Source organism: Haplochromis burtoni, unplaced genomic scaffold, assembly GCF_018398535.1.
Source record: "Haplochromis burtoni strain Fernald_Lab_line unplaced genomic scaffold, NCSU_Asbu1 Contig_139, whole genome shotgun sequence".
NCBI lineage: Eukaryota > Metazoa > Chordata > Actinopteri > Cichliformes > Cichlidae > Haplochromis > Haplochromis burtoni.
Window position 1 is genome coordinate 431185 of NW_024582500.1, and position 16612 is coordinate 447796.

At 43.3% G+C, this 16612-nt stretch overlaps 1 protein-coding gene across 12 annotated transcripts in view; it reads right to left on the reverse strand.

Moving 5' to 3' along the window:
* LOC102314604 (R3H domain-containing protein 1) overlaps positions 1–16612 on the reverse strand; it is a 52140-nt gene that overhangs the window by 16267 nt on the left and 19261 nt on the right. For 9 of the 12 annotated variants that reach the window (XR_006054805.1, XM_014337316.2, XM_042224497.1 and 6 more), the window contains exons 4-15: positions 14515–14532; positions 13858–13947; positions 9141–9264; positions 8006–8084; positions 7063–7122; positions 6667–6807; positions 5382–5490; positions 5132–5227; positions 4701–4726; positions 4327–4380; positions 3444–3676; positions 361–630 (exon numbers count right to left, since the gene is read on the reverse strand). Coding sequence is in view for 11 of the 12 variants with exons in the window: in XM_014337316.2 (XP_014192802.1) it covers positions 361–630; positions 3444–3676; positions 4327–4380; positions 4701–4726; positions 5132–5227; positions 5382–5490; positions 6667–6807; positions 7063–7122; positions 8006–8084; positions 9141–9264; positions 13858–13947; positions 14515–14532 (1300 nt within the window). In the remaining variant the exon portion in view is untranslated. The remainder of the gene's footprint in view (positions 1–360; positions 631–3443; positions 3677–4326; positions 4381–4700; positions 4727–5131; positions 5228–5381; positions 5491–6666; positions 6808–7062; positions 7123–8005; positions 8085–9140; positions 9265–13857; positions 13948–14514; positions 14533–16612) is intronic. The other 3 variants (XM_042224501.1, XM_042224502.1, XM_042224503.1) reach the window with 3 other exon arrangements.

Sequence of the window (16612 nt, forward strand, 5' to 3'; positions counted from 1 at the left end):
TGGCAGAGTTTGAAGATCAGTTCGGAGACCAAAAAGTACACAACTGCGCGTTGGGCCCGTGATGCATATTTACAGATTTCTCCCATCTGTTCGCTGCATTTTGATCAGCACGCTTTGGTCTGACTACTAATTTGACAGACAAACCGAGTGCAAGCCCGTGCCAACCTGTAATTCTGTTCCAAAGTTATGAATTTTCATTTGGAAAGCAGCAAATTACAAGATGGGGGATCGTATTTTTGGATCGTTTAATTTGCAGTAGACTGTGGCTGGATCACCACACTTATGAAGACACAGGAATCCTTTTTAAAAAGTCATTTCTGATTTTATCCAATAAGAATACAGAGGCTTGGCATCACCCACCTGTGTGTGGGTTGACCAGAACGCTGCCAGGTGGTATCCCTGAGGCTTCCAGCGGTAACAGGTAATAGTTTGCTGCGTCTGTAGCTGGCGGCGGCTGTGACAGGAGGCTCTTGGTCATCTCAGGGTGTCCGGCGCCTCTGGCGTCAGCAGCGGGATGGATTAAAGGTGCGCTGGGAACGTTGGAGCGGGAAGAGGTTGAGACTGGGAGAGGCAGCTGGGGGCGGGACAGCGAGCTGGACGAGGAACCGACGCTGCTGCACGATTCTGAACCTGAGGAGAAGCGGAACAGAGGGGTGATTATCCTCTGCCTCTAGATTTTCCCACAGCGACTCAAACTTGTCGCTTTTGTGCTTTCGTTATTCATGTGGGAGGAGAAGAGCCTATGGTGATAATGAAACACGGGAGGATATTCGCAGTCATGCCTCTTGCCATTAATGCAACCTCTCCTGTGGTAGCATTGCGTTGCAGTCTCTTGAGGCAACTGTTGATTGAGAAACTGGTAACTCTGCACCGTCTGTGATGGATCTCTCTCTGTATAATTAACGAATGTTGTGCAGAATGGTGAGCGTGCGAAGGGGGTTTAGGGAGGAGGGACTGACACTCCAATCTGGTGTTTAGGATTTTAGCTGGCCGAGTTTAATATTGTTCCCATTAGAAAACTTGTTAGAGGACTTTCACGGAAGGAGGAGAGCAAGAATAGCCTGTAGTTAAGATTAAATTTACATTTAAACAGCTTGAAACAAAATAATAATATCACAGGCTTCGAAAGAAGCGGTATTTTTATGTGCTTTAAACACACACACGGTGGGACCTAATCCATTTTAAAGTAACAACAATAACACTACACAGATATGCACCATTAACGCAAAATTACCAAACCATCATCGCTGATGCTCACATTTATTGGTATTTGTCATGCAAATCGATTGTTATTGCAAAGCTCAATTGTGCAAACGCGGGTAAACATTTCCAGCCTTGCGACGTGTGGATTATACCTGAAATACCTTGAACATCCAGGACAGTTGAGCGTTGTTGTCCAATCAGATCATTTTTTTAAACCTCACTGAAATGTGTGACAGTTGCCAAAATGCCAGCTTAATTACCAGACGATGGCTCTTATTAGCCATCCTTTGCTGCAGTTTCACGGCCCGATGTCGTTTCATATAGTTTCGCTCCAACGCGGCCATAAAAACCTGAAGACGGCCTCCCTGCACCGAATCCCCCGCAGAGCATACGCAGTAGCAGGTGACGTTACCGTTTGTACCCGTGTCTGCCATCATGAGGCAAACTGAACTGATCACGTCGGGCTCGAGGCCGTTAAATATTGAACAACTCTGACTTGAGCACCAACTGCTGACTTGAGCACCAACTTCATAGCTCTGACAACATGTGTTGTCAGAGCTATGAAAATGGGAAAAATGGCATGTGTGGCAGAATACTAGCTACTGCATTAGCATAATGAGCGATGACAGCACCTTACATTTCTTTCAGTGTCATTATATCTTTGTGTTTGTGTAGCATATCACCACCAAATACACCTGTCACAGTAGCTCAAGTCTGCGCTGTTGCAACAACATTTCAGGCCATGGTGCAGAGTTAATGCGGCTGTAAAGATCAAACATATTCTGTAACCTAATGTAGAACAACAGATCATCCTTCACAAGCTGTTCACATGGTTTCTACGTAAACGTCTAACCCGCAAACATATAAATATAGATTTTTAGCAGAGTAGAAAAAGCAAATGACCTCACATTTGTTTCCGTGGATGTTTTCCACCACTGGATTCAGAAAACACATAAATAATAAGTTGTGTTCGTGATTGCGAGTAAGAAACGGATAATTCTGTCATAACTCAGTCAGAAAAGCTGAAAAAAACCCAAAAAACATTTAGCTTCAACAATACTAAAGCTCCTTTTTTCAAGTGATCTGTGGCAGTGAAAGCTTATTTGAGAGTGAAAGACAAAGGCAGAAGAGAAAGGCAGCACAGGCGAAAATGTCTCCTCGACTGTGAAAAATCACACGATTTAAGGAAAACTGGGGGGGAAAAGAAGCAAGAACAAAATGGAGAGCAGAGGTCGCCCAAGGACTGCTGCTTGTTACTGAGATAAAGAAGACAAGCCTGTAATGCAGAACATCTCATCGCAGCCAATCGGGTTACAAATGGATCGTACTGTGGAGTAAGCACTTGCGGTTGAGGAGCAGCCTGAACTTCATCTCGGTGACACGGCACTGACACTTCCCTGTGCTTACACTTATACATTATGCAGTAACTCCTCACTGTTCGCTTTTCCTCTGCTGCTGCACCACATTTAAAGAACCTCCTCCATCACCAGGTTGATGTGCGGTAATTAGTTTTGACAGCTGTCCGGCTGCGCTCGCCCTGCAGACTTTTATCGACCGCGGCGGGACGACAAACATTCCTTCTGATGAGAGCTCAGGTTCCCCCCCCCACCCAAAAAAAGCGAGCATTTTGCTTGAAGCTCTTCTGCTACTTTCTTATTTCTGTTTCTCATTTACCATCTAATTAGTGAATCCTTCCTCCTCATGCTGTGACAGAGTTTCCTCTCCTTCGTCTGCACGACTGCATGAATAAATTAGATGCTCGCTCGCTAATGAGACAAATCCCCCATTAGTTTCATTTAGAACAAAAGCCATCAATCACATAAAAATCTACATCTGATTGAATGTCCCTCCTCAAAAATCAGTTCATTAACAGTCTGTCGATAACAGAATAATGAGAGCTGCACTTCATTCAAGCGTTTTACGTTCAGACTGCACCGTCGTTCCATTTCAAACCAAGTGAGGACGGTCTGCACCAATATGTCGGCTGATATCAGCTGTCACGACTCATACTGTATATTTATAGCTAATTCTGCACTAACTAACAGGTTAAGAATAGCTGAAACTATTTTTATAATGATGATTTCTTAATATCAGTGGTGGTAACTGCCCAAATTGTTAAGAAATAATTAATGGTGTGAACACCATACTGTGAACACACCATTGTTAGGAAATATCTGTGTCCACAGTGTCTATCAGTACTGGACATCATCCGAACACAGTGCTGCTCGGCTGCCTCTTGCCTGTTTTCGAGAGCCTCCCGGTGCTCTTGCTGCTGGCTGTGCTATCCCCTCTGACGAGGACGGGGGAAATGCCGCTGAAGCTGCTGGCCTTGGTGATGGCGGGCCGCGGGGCAAGTCGGTTGGAGCTGTCCGAGCTGTCGGTGCTGCTCCAAGGCCGGGGCTCGCCGTGTCGCGGCAGCGCTTCTGTCTCCGAGCTGCTCTGCCGGCTGGCGCCAGACTGGCCGGCCCGTAACCTGAAAGGCAAGAAAGCATACATTTTCAAAATATGTTATCATCATTTATTTCTACGTCTGTGATTAGGACGCTTGTACTTAAAGGGCATTTTTTTTTTTCACCCTTACATACTGGAAATTGCCCCAAAATGGTTTATGAGCCGCCAAAAATGATTCCCAATCATTCTTCTTGTTGACTGATTGAGGATCAACTATTGTTTCAGCTGGAAAAGTTTTTTAAAAAAAGTCTATTTTTGGTGTTTGACATGTTACAAGATGACTGGAGACTGTAACAACATATCGGAGCAGTCCAGCAAGCCTGTGTCTACTCCTAACAACAACCTGCACAAACTCCTAAATATACGATCACTTAAAGAAAAAAAAAAAAAAGAAAAGATCTGGTGTTTTCATTTTGGGGGGGAAAAAAATGTTTTTGCGGTTTAATTGGCCGTTTGTTGGTGTGAATAGGCTGTCCCACATGAGGAGGTCTGGGCAGAAAATCCAGTTAAACAGGAGCTTTCTCCAGCAGCAAAAACAAATCCTCACATCAGCAGTCCTGTTCCTGAGCGAGCCGATTAAGACAGACAGCGACTCAAAGGGCTTTCTCTGGAAGGAGCTCAAAGACGTATGTGTGCGAGGATGGGTGTGTGTGTGTGTGTGTGCGGACCCACCTGAACATTTGCCGCCTCTGTTGGGTGCTCATGCATGCGTCTTCATCCTGAGCACTGAAGGGAGGAGAGAGGCATTTCAGAGAGCAGGCGCTGACAAAAATGAGCCATCTACCATTTTAAAACGTGGCAGGGCTGCCTCTAATTGCTGCTCTGACAGGAATACTATAAAAGTGATTGAACTTCTGTTAAAGTAGCGGCTTTTCTGAAGAGCTCCAGTTCCCCTTTATAGGATGAAATCAGCCCTACCTTGGCCAATTACCTGACAATTCATCATCCGCGTTAGCCAGACACGGCTTTTGGGGGAATATTTCTATTTATAATGAAATGTGGCGGAACGTCAGCGATCATGTGATTAATGCCATTTCACTACTTACCTTCTATCCAGTATGAAGTGATCTCCCTGCGAGTGAAGAGGGAAATTACTGTCAATAATGTGGAAGAAAAGCCAACTCATCTCTACTGAAAGATGTTTTATATTTATGAAAATTCTCTGTAGTATTGAACAATTTGTCAATAACTGTGTTAACGAAACGTGCCATTGCACTGTGGGCTCCAAAGCATGCATGTCTACCAATAAATCTGACTTCTTCACAAAGATGGAGGGCCTTGAAAAATCGGAGCGCACCCCCCCTCAGTCTATAATTTCAAAAATCCTGCCGTGGTAATTGTTAGCAAGAAATCTAGTGAATTTGCACATGAATAGAAATGACACAAAGATTTGTGCAACATGGCCCCCACCACACACACACACACCCCCACCCTCAACCCCTCCCCGCCCCACTCCGCCTACACAAACAGCTCTCACATCATGTGCAAATATCCTTTCTCTGGCTCGCTGGTACTCCTCCTCCCTCTCCTCCATCGATTTGCTCCTCTTGTCAGCTTTCAAACGCATTCGAATCTGGCAAGGACACACACACACACACACACACACACTTCTTTACCAGCTATGTCAGGGACGCCAGATTGTCCCACTCTTACCAACATGTCAGAAATGAAAGTGACAGCTTGGTGGAGGAAAGAAAAAGAAAAGAAAAAAAAGAAAAAACACCTACCGTGCTGTCTTCACGATCAAAGCTGGAGTTGTCTCGTTTGAGAATGTAGCGTTTCTGAAAATCGTCCGCCCTGTCATCCTTGATGTGCTCGGAGAATTTCTGATCGGGTCTGTCGGTGGGGGGAATTCGCAAGAGTTTTAGTGGCAGCTTAATTTCGGGCGAATGCTGACAGCAACATATGTTAGCAGCGCGGCAAATCAACTTATCTCTCGACTGATTGAAACAGCTTATGGCTGCAGAAATTCGCCACCAATTAACCTGCAGAAATATCACATGTTTTAGAAGAGCGATCCCGCTAACGTTTAGTTACCAATAGAGCACGGCGATATGACCAAAAACATTTATCATGATATACATTTGAAAATTTGCAATAACGATATAACTGACGATATAATTGACACCAGAGAAAACACTTTACAACTCCACAACTTTATTAGTGCAAAAAAAAAAAAACATCAATGTATTTTCACTTAAACAAGCAGCTGTTTTTTATGTGTTATGTAAAACATTAACAGTGCAAATTCCTTGCTGACAGTTTAACCAAAAGGCATTTCCAGTGGAAACTGGCCGACAGATCCTCAGCATAACCATGTATAATATCCACAAAGCTTAAAGAGGTTATACACACACACAATACGGTAATATTATGTTGAAGCACAGTACGTATCACTCCGCGAGGCTCCAGTCTACGGTAGCCGTAATGCTCCGACAATCCATCAAGCAGTGCAGGTTCGTAGCTTAGCAAAGTCGTACTAAGACATCTGACAGATTTTTGAGCGCCGTGTACGTAAAATCGTTTCGAGGTCAGTAAACACAACCAGAATTCATACATAAGGCACACGGGATTATAAGGGGCACTGTCGATTTTCAGAAAATCAAAGGACTGATTTTAAGTGTGCCGTATTTACCAAAAAACACGGTAATAACGACGGCTCGCTAGCATGCTCTACCAAAAATAGTACTGTGTTGTGTATCTGACGGACGAAAGCCAAACCAGTTCCACACCACTGAAGTTGCAGCATTTTGACAAACCAATTCTGGTTCATCCGTTTCATTCAACGATCCGCTTTCGCCCTTCTCATTCTCTGTCGCCGCCATCCTTTTTCTGCCATGTGCGTATGAAAACAAAGGCACTGCGTGTGCGCGTTTTACCCATATTCTATGGCGATATTTCATTTTCTTATCGTTGCCCAACATTATACCGGTATTACCGTGATCGGTATGATATGGCCCAGCCCTAGTTAACAACTTAAATTCAAATAGCAAACACCTCCAGGACACTCACATTCTGGTGTTGGTGGTTTTGTTGATCACCACCGACTTCCCACTGGGGTCCACGTTGTGATCCATGCCGAAGTAGGCCGCCACTCGGTGTAACAGCATCCTGTGGTAGGGCGTCATGGGTGGGAACTTTCTCTTTTGACTTCTACAGGTAAACACAAAGAAATTACAACATTACAATTAACACAAAAGGTCCCAACGCCAGGTTCAATGAGTGGGGGGATTAAAGCTGCATTCAGCATCCTGAATAGATGTCATTTTTGGGGCTGTTTTGCACTTCAGAGGTCACTGTGGGGACACTCAAAGCCCTCTATCTCTGGTTAAATGTGTTTAACTCAGTAAAACCAGGTGCTCTGGTGAGTTTGGTAAGGACAGGAAGTGCTTTTCATTCATTTCTTACTCATTATTGCTGATGAAATCCAAGATGTCCTGTTCCAACTTCAGCAGCATGATTCGATCCCTAGGAAATGAAACAGACAAGACCGTCTGAGAAGTCAGTATATCTTTCCATTTCTCAGGTTATCCCTCTGTACATGTCTGTTAATATGTTTGTCATAGGACAGGTCACACCAGAAAGAGTCACAGCAAGTTGAAGTTGTGTGTCTTTACACAATGTTTACATTTTATTGATGTAGTCAAGTAGACATTAAGAATGTTAGCTAAATGCTAACATTGTAGCTAGCAGGGAAACAGTGGCTGTATTAATTATTCAAGAACACAGAATCAATTTTCCTCTTCATTTAGTAAAACATGAACTAATCATTTGTTTTGTTCAAAATCAATGAGCAAAATTATTTCAGCGATCTATCTTTGCTTAAATTAGAGAACAACAGTCAGTGTGGCTGAAAAGAAAACAATTCCTGATCTTTTGAAAGACCACCGTTCTGTTGTTTCAGCAAGCAAGGTGCATGCTAACGCAAATCACTTATAAATGCTCTCTAAAGATTGTGTTTGTTTTTCCTGCTTGTGCCTTTTCCCTCCAGAACATTTTGTTATGGGACTCTACAGAAACTCATGTTTACTGAACCCTTGTATATTTGTAACACTGAATCATGTCTCATGACTTCTGTGCAGCAGAGGAGGTTACATAAAACGGGTCAGCGTGACACACGAACTAATAACAGCTACAACAGCTTCCTCCATTTTGGACTTAGCACTGCCGAGGTAGAAAACCCCAGCACAGACAAAGCTACCAATATTATAATATCTCTGCAAGTGAAAACATACGTAACATAAAACCACTGAAAGGATCACACTTCAGATTTTACATTTTGCCATGACTGGTCTGTGAGCCCCTGACATTCAATATTTAACACCAACTTTTTCACGTATCCTAAACTCACCTGGGGTTGCCCTTCAGTTTGTTGACCAGGAACTCATGGAGATCTATCCCAGTTGAATCTGTATAGTCTTGACTGGAATCTGATAAAAGGAGACACACACCCCGATTCACTGAACGAGGCTAACGCCTAACAAATCCAACCAAACTAACTTTCCCAGAGTGTAATTTTCTTGCAATGAATAATAAGATACTTAAAATGATGCACTCTGTCAACTATCCAAATTAATGACAGTTAAAGAAATTTGTAATATTAATATGCAAATTAGTCACCTATTCGTGTGGGAAAACCTAAAAAGCCAAACTGCACGCCTGACACAGGAAACCATCACTGAGGGTGACATCGTTCAACGTGATGCCGTTTGATTGGTTATTAGTGGGACTGATATTTAGGAGGGGGGAGGGGGGGATCTGCATTTGGCTTCATTTAAGAAATGAAGAAGTGGTCGGGTAACAAAGTTGACAATGAAAAACATGTTCCTGTGCACCAACAAAAGAATTAGACTCGTGAGTGGGAGTCGAGGGGGACGCTGGAGCCCAATCCCCTTAGTGGGTGTCTGGTTTCTATAATTGGAGGCTGCCTCATCAGTGGTGTCGCTCCACAGAGGGAAGCAGACACCTTTATGCGCCTGTGGGAATCCATATAATTGCTTCACACCTTGAGCTTGTCGCAATTAACTGAATCACGCCAATTATTGGCCTATAATGAGATATCATTTAAAATGGAGAAGTGCTTTTGGACAAACTGGAGGACACAGAGCCAGAAAAAAGAAAGGTGGAGGATTGGATATTCCTGGTGACATGGTAAAGGATATAATTATTACAAGAATGTAATTTGGCTGAGTGACACGGATTGTGTGATAAGTATCATTAACGCATTTGGCTTCATTTCAATAGTTTGCCAATGACGCTCTCACCACAGTGCCGTCACGGCTCGTCTTCACATGTATGTGTTTTCTTTAGTTTGTTTCTATATATAAACTCACATTTTTGGAGCAATGTTTATAAACGAGGCCTCAGGTGTTTAGGATATAAAGAAAAGCTAAAGCGTTGATGGAAACGGTGACAGGTCTTCATTTTGAAGTGTAACTGGAGCGTAGATATTCGTTTCCAAAACGGCAAAAACAAACATTTCTCACCTCTCGACAGCATTTTTTTCTGCGTTTTCTCTGGTTTGTCCGCCTTGTCGTAGTTTTCTTCTTTCTCGGCTTGGACTTGTGCAGCTCGTTCTTCCTTTTCAAAGGGCTGGAGTAGGAACCCATCCTGTTCACACAGGAAAATATAACTGAGGAGCTGCGTGAAACCAGGTGGTTTGCAAGGAAAAAGAAATAGGAAAACTGAATGCCCCGCAAATGCTAGATGTGACCGTGAGCAGACATGAGACCTTAATCTAGAAAAGGGCGTCAAACACAAGCATTTAATTCTGGGTTAATTACAGAATAGGACGACCACTGTAATGGAAACCTGTTTACTTGGAAGTAAAGGTGTTTCAAATAACTAAGAGACAGATTAGCTTGTTTTTCTTAAACCACCTGAACAGAACTTGAGTTGGAGCCTGAAATTAAACAAGGCAGCATTTCCTTCCTTACGATCCAGCAGAAAGAGGTTTTAGCTATAATCCCCCTCCAACTGGAAGAATTCTTTAAAATGACTGTGTGGATTTTTATTTTATTTAAATCTATTTAACATGGGCTTGGTTTACCTCAGTCGTACTCTTCTCCACCACACACACATTCAGAGCAGTATCTGATTTGCTTTTCAGGCGAGGCTGAAAGGGAAGTTGAACAGTGGAGAAGAACTGCCAGCGCTCTGTAAGTGGATTACACACAACTGTGGAAAGCTAACATCAGAGAATCTGTGAGAGCGAGATGAATGAACGAGAGCGAGCGAGGGGTGACCTAGCGTTGGGAGAGCAGCTCATAACCGAGAAAGGTCACAAGTTTGATCCCTGTAACAGCTGCGGAGCAAGATAATGAGACGCCGCGTTCGCCTTCGTTTTAAGACGCTCCGAATGTATGTGAAAGTGTAATATGCTAATGAGAAACGTGGCTGACTAATTGCCTGAGCGAGACTGGGGAAAAAGCGAAAATGAGTCTAGGATTGTGTGCTGTGGAAGTGACAGCAAGTTCAAGCGCGTGTCTGTGTGTGTTCGTCTGGGTGGGTTTGTCAAAGCAAAAACATTTTTCCCCCCTCCCGGTGAGAAGCGCTGATGTTTGCTGCTTAATGCCACCCTCGGCATCACATGGAAGCCGCCTGGTTGATGTGCAGCTGTTGCGAGCTGCCTCATTTGTTTCCTGACATCCATTTACCTCGAGATAAAGGGAAAACAGCGTGAAAATGATGGTCTTGTGAATATATAATGAACATGCTGTCACTCGGAGACAAAAAAAAACCTGAAAAAAAGTGCATTCAGAGCCCCACCCACCCACCCCCGAATATTGGCCATTGAGTGGAGCTGACAAGCGGGCCAACAATGTAAGGGCAGACGTAGATTTTTGTTTTTCCTACAGAAAGCAGCGACGTCTTGGACTGTCCACAGATCCACACGGGCCTTTGTTACTACCTGACAGTAGAGACAGCAATGTGAAACTGTGAACAATGGGACAAGCTTGGAATGGATGATCATAAGAGTTTGATTGAGAATCAGCACTCATACTAATGTGTTTTCCCCCCTTCTTTCTCTCCTTATTGCATTACCTCACCCCTCTAGGTTAGTTTGTCGCAGAAGGAGTCTCGACTCCGGGGGCAATAACGGGAGCAGGGGAAATATCAGGAGTATTCAATTAGAGCGTGCCACAGCTCTCTGTAGCTGACGTGTGGAAATTGTAATTTCCTCGACATGATTGATGACAGTAATACAGGACATCGTGTGAGTGCAGACGATGCGAGACCATTGTGGGAATAACACCGCCCTCTGGTTATGGAGCTCGGTGCTGACTGGCTGAAATGCCTGGAACAGATACACCTGTGTGTAAATGTGCGTGAGCGTGTGTCTGCCAGGAGCTGTGCAGAGCGGCATGTAATGGGTAAAGTTTGACGGGAGGGGGCTTTTGCCCGGAGATATGGCGCAAAAGAAGCGTCGATTTAGCAAAGCAGCACCTGGCTCGCTGCTGGAGCTCCACGCTTTCTGTTTTGATGATGTGATGTTTTCATCAGACGGCTGCAGCCAGGTATTTAATCACAGCTGTCAGATGAAGGCCGCTAATCAAGCATCAGAGGTCCATCTACTCAATTGTAATGGGCTGAAATGAAGAACTGATCCCAGGTCAGCACTTTCAAGGCAAGTGGCCCTGTAGCTTAACAAGCTGGGCTGAGGCATCAGACTACATTAAACTGGGCTTGATGAAACATGAATTCACAGTGACTTACAGTCTTTAAAGAGAGCCTGTGCTCTTTATTAACAGAGTATGCTTACAATTATAACTTATATAAAGTTTAATTCTAGCATATCTTCATATAAGGCTCTAGATATACTATGATTTATAGCTTACACGTGGGAAAGTAATCCCAATTATCTCTTTGGATATCAATAAAACCAAGATTGGTGAACTTCTCTCTTAAATTTATCTCAAACTAAAAATATTTCAAAACAATTTGTTGCTTTTTAAGTTTAAACAGGGCCTATTACGCTATTTATTTACGCTATTTACCACTGTATTTTTACCACTGGACTGTACTAGAACAAGTTTACAGGACAAACAGTTCAAAATAATGTACTTATTCCTAATCCTTACAACAGGGCCTTGGTGCAAGCCCTCAGTTTTCATCCTGTTCTTTTTTGTGATTCACACGCAGAGCTGTCTGAGATGACCATATTAGGGTTGACCACTTTCCATGACATCACGCAGAGCTGACAACAGCAAAAACTGTCTGAACTCGAGCATTTACGCAGCCTGAAGAATGGTGAACACAGACTTCTGTGAAACCTGCTTTATGTTTACTAGCATCCAGTATCCACCTGTTACAGAAAATAACAGGAAGTATAATCAATCCACCTCACCCCTAAAGGGCCACACAGGAAGCAACTAGCTGTGGTGCGGCAAACAAAGACCATAGACCAGGCTTGGCCAACTCCAGGCCTCGAGGGCCGGTGTCCTGCAGGTTTTAGAGCTCACCCTGGTTCTACACACCTGAATGAAATGATTAGTTCATTACCAGGCCTTTGGAGAACTTCAAGACATGTTGAGGAGGTCATTTAGCTATTTAAATAATCTGCGATGGCTCAAGGACACATCTAAAACCTGCAGGACACCGGCCCTTGAGGCCTGGGTTTGGACACCACTGCCATAGACATTAAATGACAATATGCGATGACAAAGTTGCTTTTATGTCAACAGATCAATGAATAAATCAAAAAGGATCAAGAAGAATCAAGTTAGGAGTTATTAATGAAGTTACCTCCATGTGTCAGGAATGTGTTCAACTCTCTTTGCTCTGAAGAAAGACTTCCAGAAACAGCTGAAAGCAACAAGCTAACCTGAGCTCTTAAAGCTCTGTCAAAACCAGCATTATTTTCACTACTAGTGAACCCTGTTAATCTGATCTGTAACAGTCTCTTTAAGTCAGGGTGAAGACTTCAGTGTAATGAAATTTCTAAAGTGTAGTTTAACTGAATGAGGAAAAACTAATGAGAGGAGTTTGTTGAAGCACTGTGTGTGGGCTCCATACACGCTGCAATCTTGTGAGTGCCTTTATGTTAATGTAAAAGCATAAAATCAGACTCGTGCTGACCTCAGAGTGATGAGTAAATGTTACAAGGTCTAAATTGGCAAGACTGCCGCCACAACTTTGCAACAGAAAAGAGATCCGAGTGCCAGGACAGGACAGGAAGTTGACGGCCTTATTTTTAAACTTACCGGGTCAACAGACCTTTGCTAGGTGAGAATGATGATCTGATCAACCACAGTTCTACAGGGCAACAGCTATATGCAAGCTCCTAAATCTAAGTGTAAAGGCAATGAACTGTCTCACACTTACTACACCAAATACAGCTGACAGGGATGAAACCAGCCTGCGCGGATAAATGTGTGCGTACAATCCTGAAGCACAGAGTTGGGTGATTTTCTTCATAATCCGATCGCTCTGTTGTGGATAACAGATACCATTGCTGCAGGGGCCCGGGGTTAATGTAGCGCTATCCACCTTCCATTTACACGCACACACACACACACACACACACACACACACAGGCACACACACACGACACACACAGCGCACACACACACACACACACACACACACGCCACACACACACGACACACAACACACACACACAGAAGCACACACACGGACACACACACGCACACACGACACACACGCAGGAAAGCAACGGGTAATGTATGCTGGCAGTCTTATTTCCCATTTACACGCACACACGCACACACACGCCAGTGAAAGAACGAGGCACTCGCATGCTGGCGAGTTTATTTCCCATTATCAGCGTGAAGATAAAGAGCATAAGCTGCAGCAGTGGGAGAATCTCGTTCACATACAGCTATAAATGGTTTAGCCTGCTGCAATTAGTGAACCTAAGTGGACGGATATCAGCTAAACGGCTAAAATGGTATGAACTAATTCGCCTGCCTCTTTTTAACCATTTTTCTTTAGTTGTAACTCATTCAGTCAGTTATAAAAGGCTCACTAACACACATGCGCCCGTGAAACAAAGTTGAGGAGACAGACTAGCATCTCTGCAAAAGCACAGCTTCGTTGTTTCTTATTTAGCATTAAAGCAAAATTCCTTCTGACACGACGGTCAGCAGAACCATTAGTTGTTACAAGTAGGTTGACTTGCTAATATATGGTCCAAACTGGCACGCCTCTAATGTGCAACGCTGGTTTCATGGAGGTCTTTACCTGGGGTGCTGCTGAAGGCTCAGGAATAGGGCAAGGAAACGACTCTTCACACACCGCCAGGCTCCGCACGAGCTTTAGCCTGGTGTTGGACTAAGGGGGTAAGGAGAGGGATGCAAGTAGGTGGGCACAGTTAAATCCATGCACATACATACCTGTGTCAATTTCATCACACATCACAGTGACAAGCCAAAGTGAAACAGCCAGCGAGCACAATCAATTCTTACGAGCATGTCATACAGATCCAATAATTCACATTTCAGCAGACACAAGTTTTCCCCGAGTGACTAAGCTTTTCATTGCTAAGATTGTAGCTTCTTATAACTTCTCGAATAACCTGATCAGAGGGAACTTAAGTTTAAAAAAAACAAAAGGGAAAAAAACCTCAAGCTTTCTCACATTTTTCTACAGGAAACATCAATGCAGCAAGCACAAAGGAAACGTCCAAACTAGCCGTATTCTCATTCATAATTCACATCACAGCCTCTGCTATCAGTCATGTGACGGCATCTCAACACATTGCAGCAAAGTCATTTCAGACATCTGCGTGACAGGTAACACGGGTACAACTTCCATCTCAATCCAAGCAAACAACGCAAGTCAAGTGCACGAGACAGGTCGGAGCATCCGTGCGCAACATGCATGTCGAGAGTACCGTACCTTAGAGTACTTCACAGGCTGTCCACAGGTAGGGGAGGGGGTGCAGGGAAAGGAAAATGAAATCAAACAAACCACAGATGCTTGGAAAAAAAAAAAAAAAAAAAAAAAAAAGGGAGGGGGAAGACTTTTTTTTGGGGGGGGAAAGAAAGTAACAAATGATATTTGAATTAAATATGAGTGGCCTACATTTTGTGCATGGGTGCACTTCTAGAGCTTGAGCAACTCCAAACAATTCATAGGTTTCAGTTTCTATGATGTCTTTTTAATGTCTGTTCGCAGGCTGAAGAAAAAAAAAAAAACAACTTAAAGAGCACAGAACAAAATGTGCTGACACCAGTCTGCGAAAATAAAAGATATTAAATGAAAATCTCAAGTTAAGCAATCACCGTTTTTATATTAGCACTCCATTTATACAGCATGTGTGGTCGTTTTATCTAATGCTGCATCCCATCATCATCATCTGCTATATGAACCCCTGAATTACTGCACTCAGTCTTTGATGCTGTTCGGTCTCATTTGACTGAACTTAAGCTGGTGTTAAATGCAAGAAAATACAAGTATATGCTGCTCTCAAACAGCATCTAATCTTTCTGAAACTGCGCTAGGGGCTGAAGTCGAGATGGTCATAATATATTTAGGCGTGATAACTGACCAGAGCGTGTCGTTTAAAATGCTCACTGAAAACCTCATGTTTAAGATGAAATTTGCTTCTTTTTTTTTTTAAGGAGTAAATCCCATTTCATCCCTCAGGCAACTTTTTTCTTTAACCTTTATTGGATTAGAGTGATCTGCTCATTAGGAAACACCTAAAGTAGCTGGATATTGAGTGGTTACAGAAAGGGGATATACCCCTGTTCTTTGTATGCTGCTGCTCAGTGGGCGTCTACATGGTTCGAGTTTCTCTCACTGATTGGCTCATAAAGATAAATCTCAGTGGTTCTCGCACATACCCTCACTTGGGTGGCCTGGGTATATTCATAACTGTCCAAGTTTATTTTTGTTTGAGGCTGCTGATTGCATTGTTATCGTGGATGAACTAAACAAAATCAATCTACTTTTCAAACTATTCCCGTCTTATGGTGAAACTTCAGTTGTTGCAAACCAGCTAGCTCCAGTCTTTACAGTCTAGCATTAGTGATAGTCTTTATAGTCCAGGCTGTAATTGTTGCTGGTCTCGATGTCAATCAGCTTTTTCCAGTCTCTCTTCTCACAATTGGACAGACTACAACTTGAAGAGCAGCTGGCGATGGTGGTCCTCGTTCCAACACGAGCTTAAGGGCCAATCTAAGCAGAAACCAGGCTAACCAACCATCAAGGCTGAAGAACGTCCAAGCTGATGAAGCTGAAGTCTGTCCAAAGAAGAGCATACAGCAAAAGCAGCAGCCTTGCAGCCAATTCAGTGACAAAATATAGGTTTTGGCTTTTTTTATTTATTTATTAATTAATAAAAACATTTAAATATGTACCCATACTCGTTATATTGTTTGCCTTGCTATATCACAAATATGATGTGATGCTAAGGGAAACACTCACTCTGTCCTTGGACTGGTTCATTTTTCCTTTTTGCTGGAACAATCTACAGAAAGACTGAAATGTGACCATCTGACTAAAATCTGTGAGAATCTGCATCAGCTTAGTGACTGCACTGAAGTTCTGACCTTGATACGTTATCTCCAAATTCTGCACTATTGTGTGTTCATTATTGTTAAAGTGTCTGCTCAACCCTTGGCCAAATCACAGACTTTCTCTGGATAAATAATGGATAGATAATCATTTACTGGGAGCAATGAATTAATTTCTGGATAGCATATGCTACCAAAGTGGCTGCACTGCAGGACCCCTTCCTTTCTCACACACACACACACACATACGCACACGCACACGCACACACACACGCACGCACACACGCACTCTCTCTCTTAGCAAGATGCCGCAGAAAACAAAAGCCAGACATTTGGCTGTGAGGGATTTGGGTCAGTTTTGTTCGTTGCTCCATTTAGCTGTCATGTGAAAGCAGGCGCTGGATGTAAGGTGCAGAAAGCAGAGAGAGGCCGCCCGCCTACTAGTGTGTGAGACAGCTCGGTGCCTCTGCGCTTCA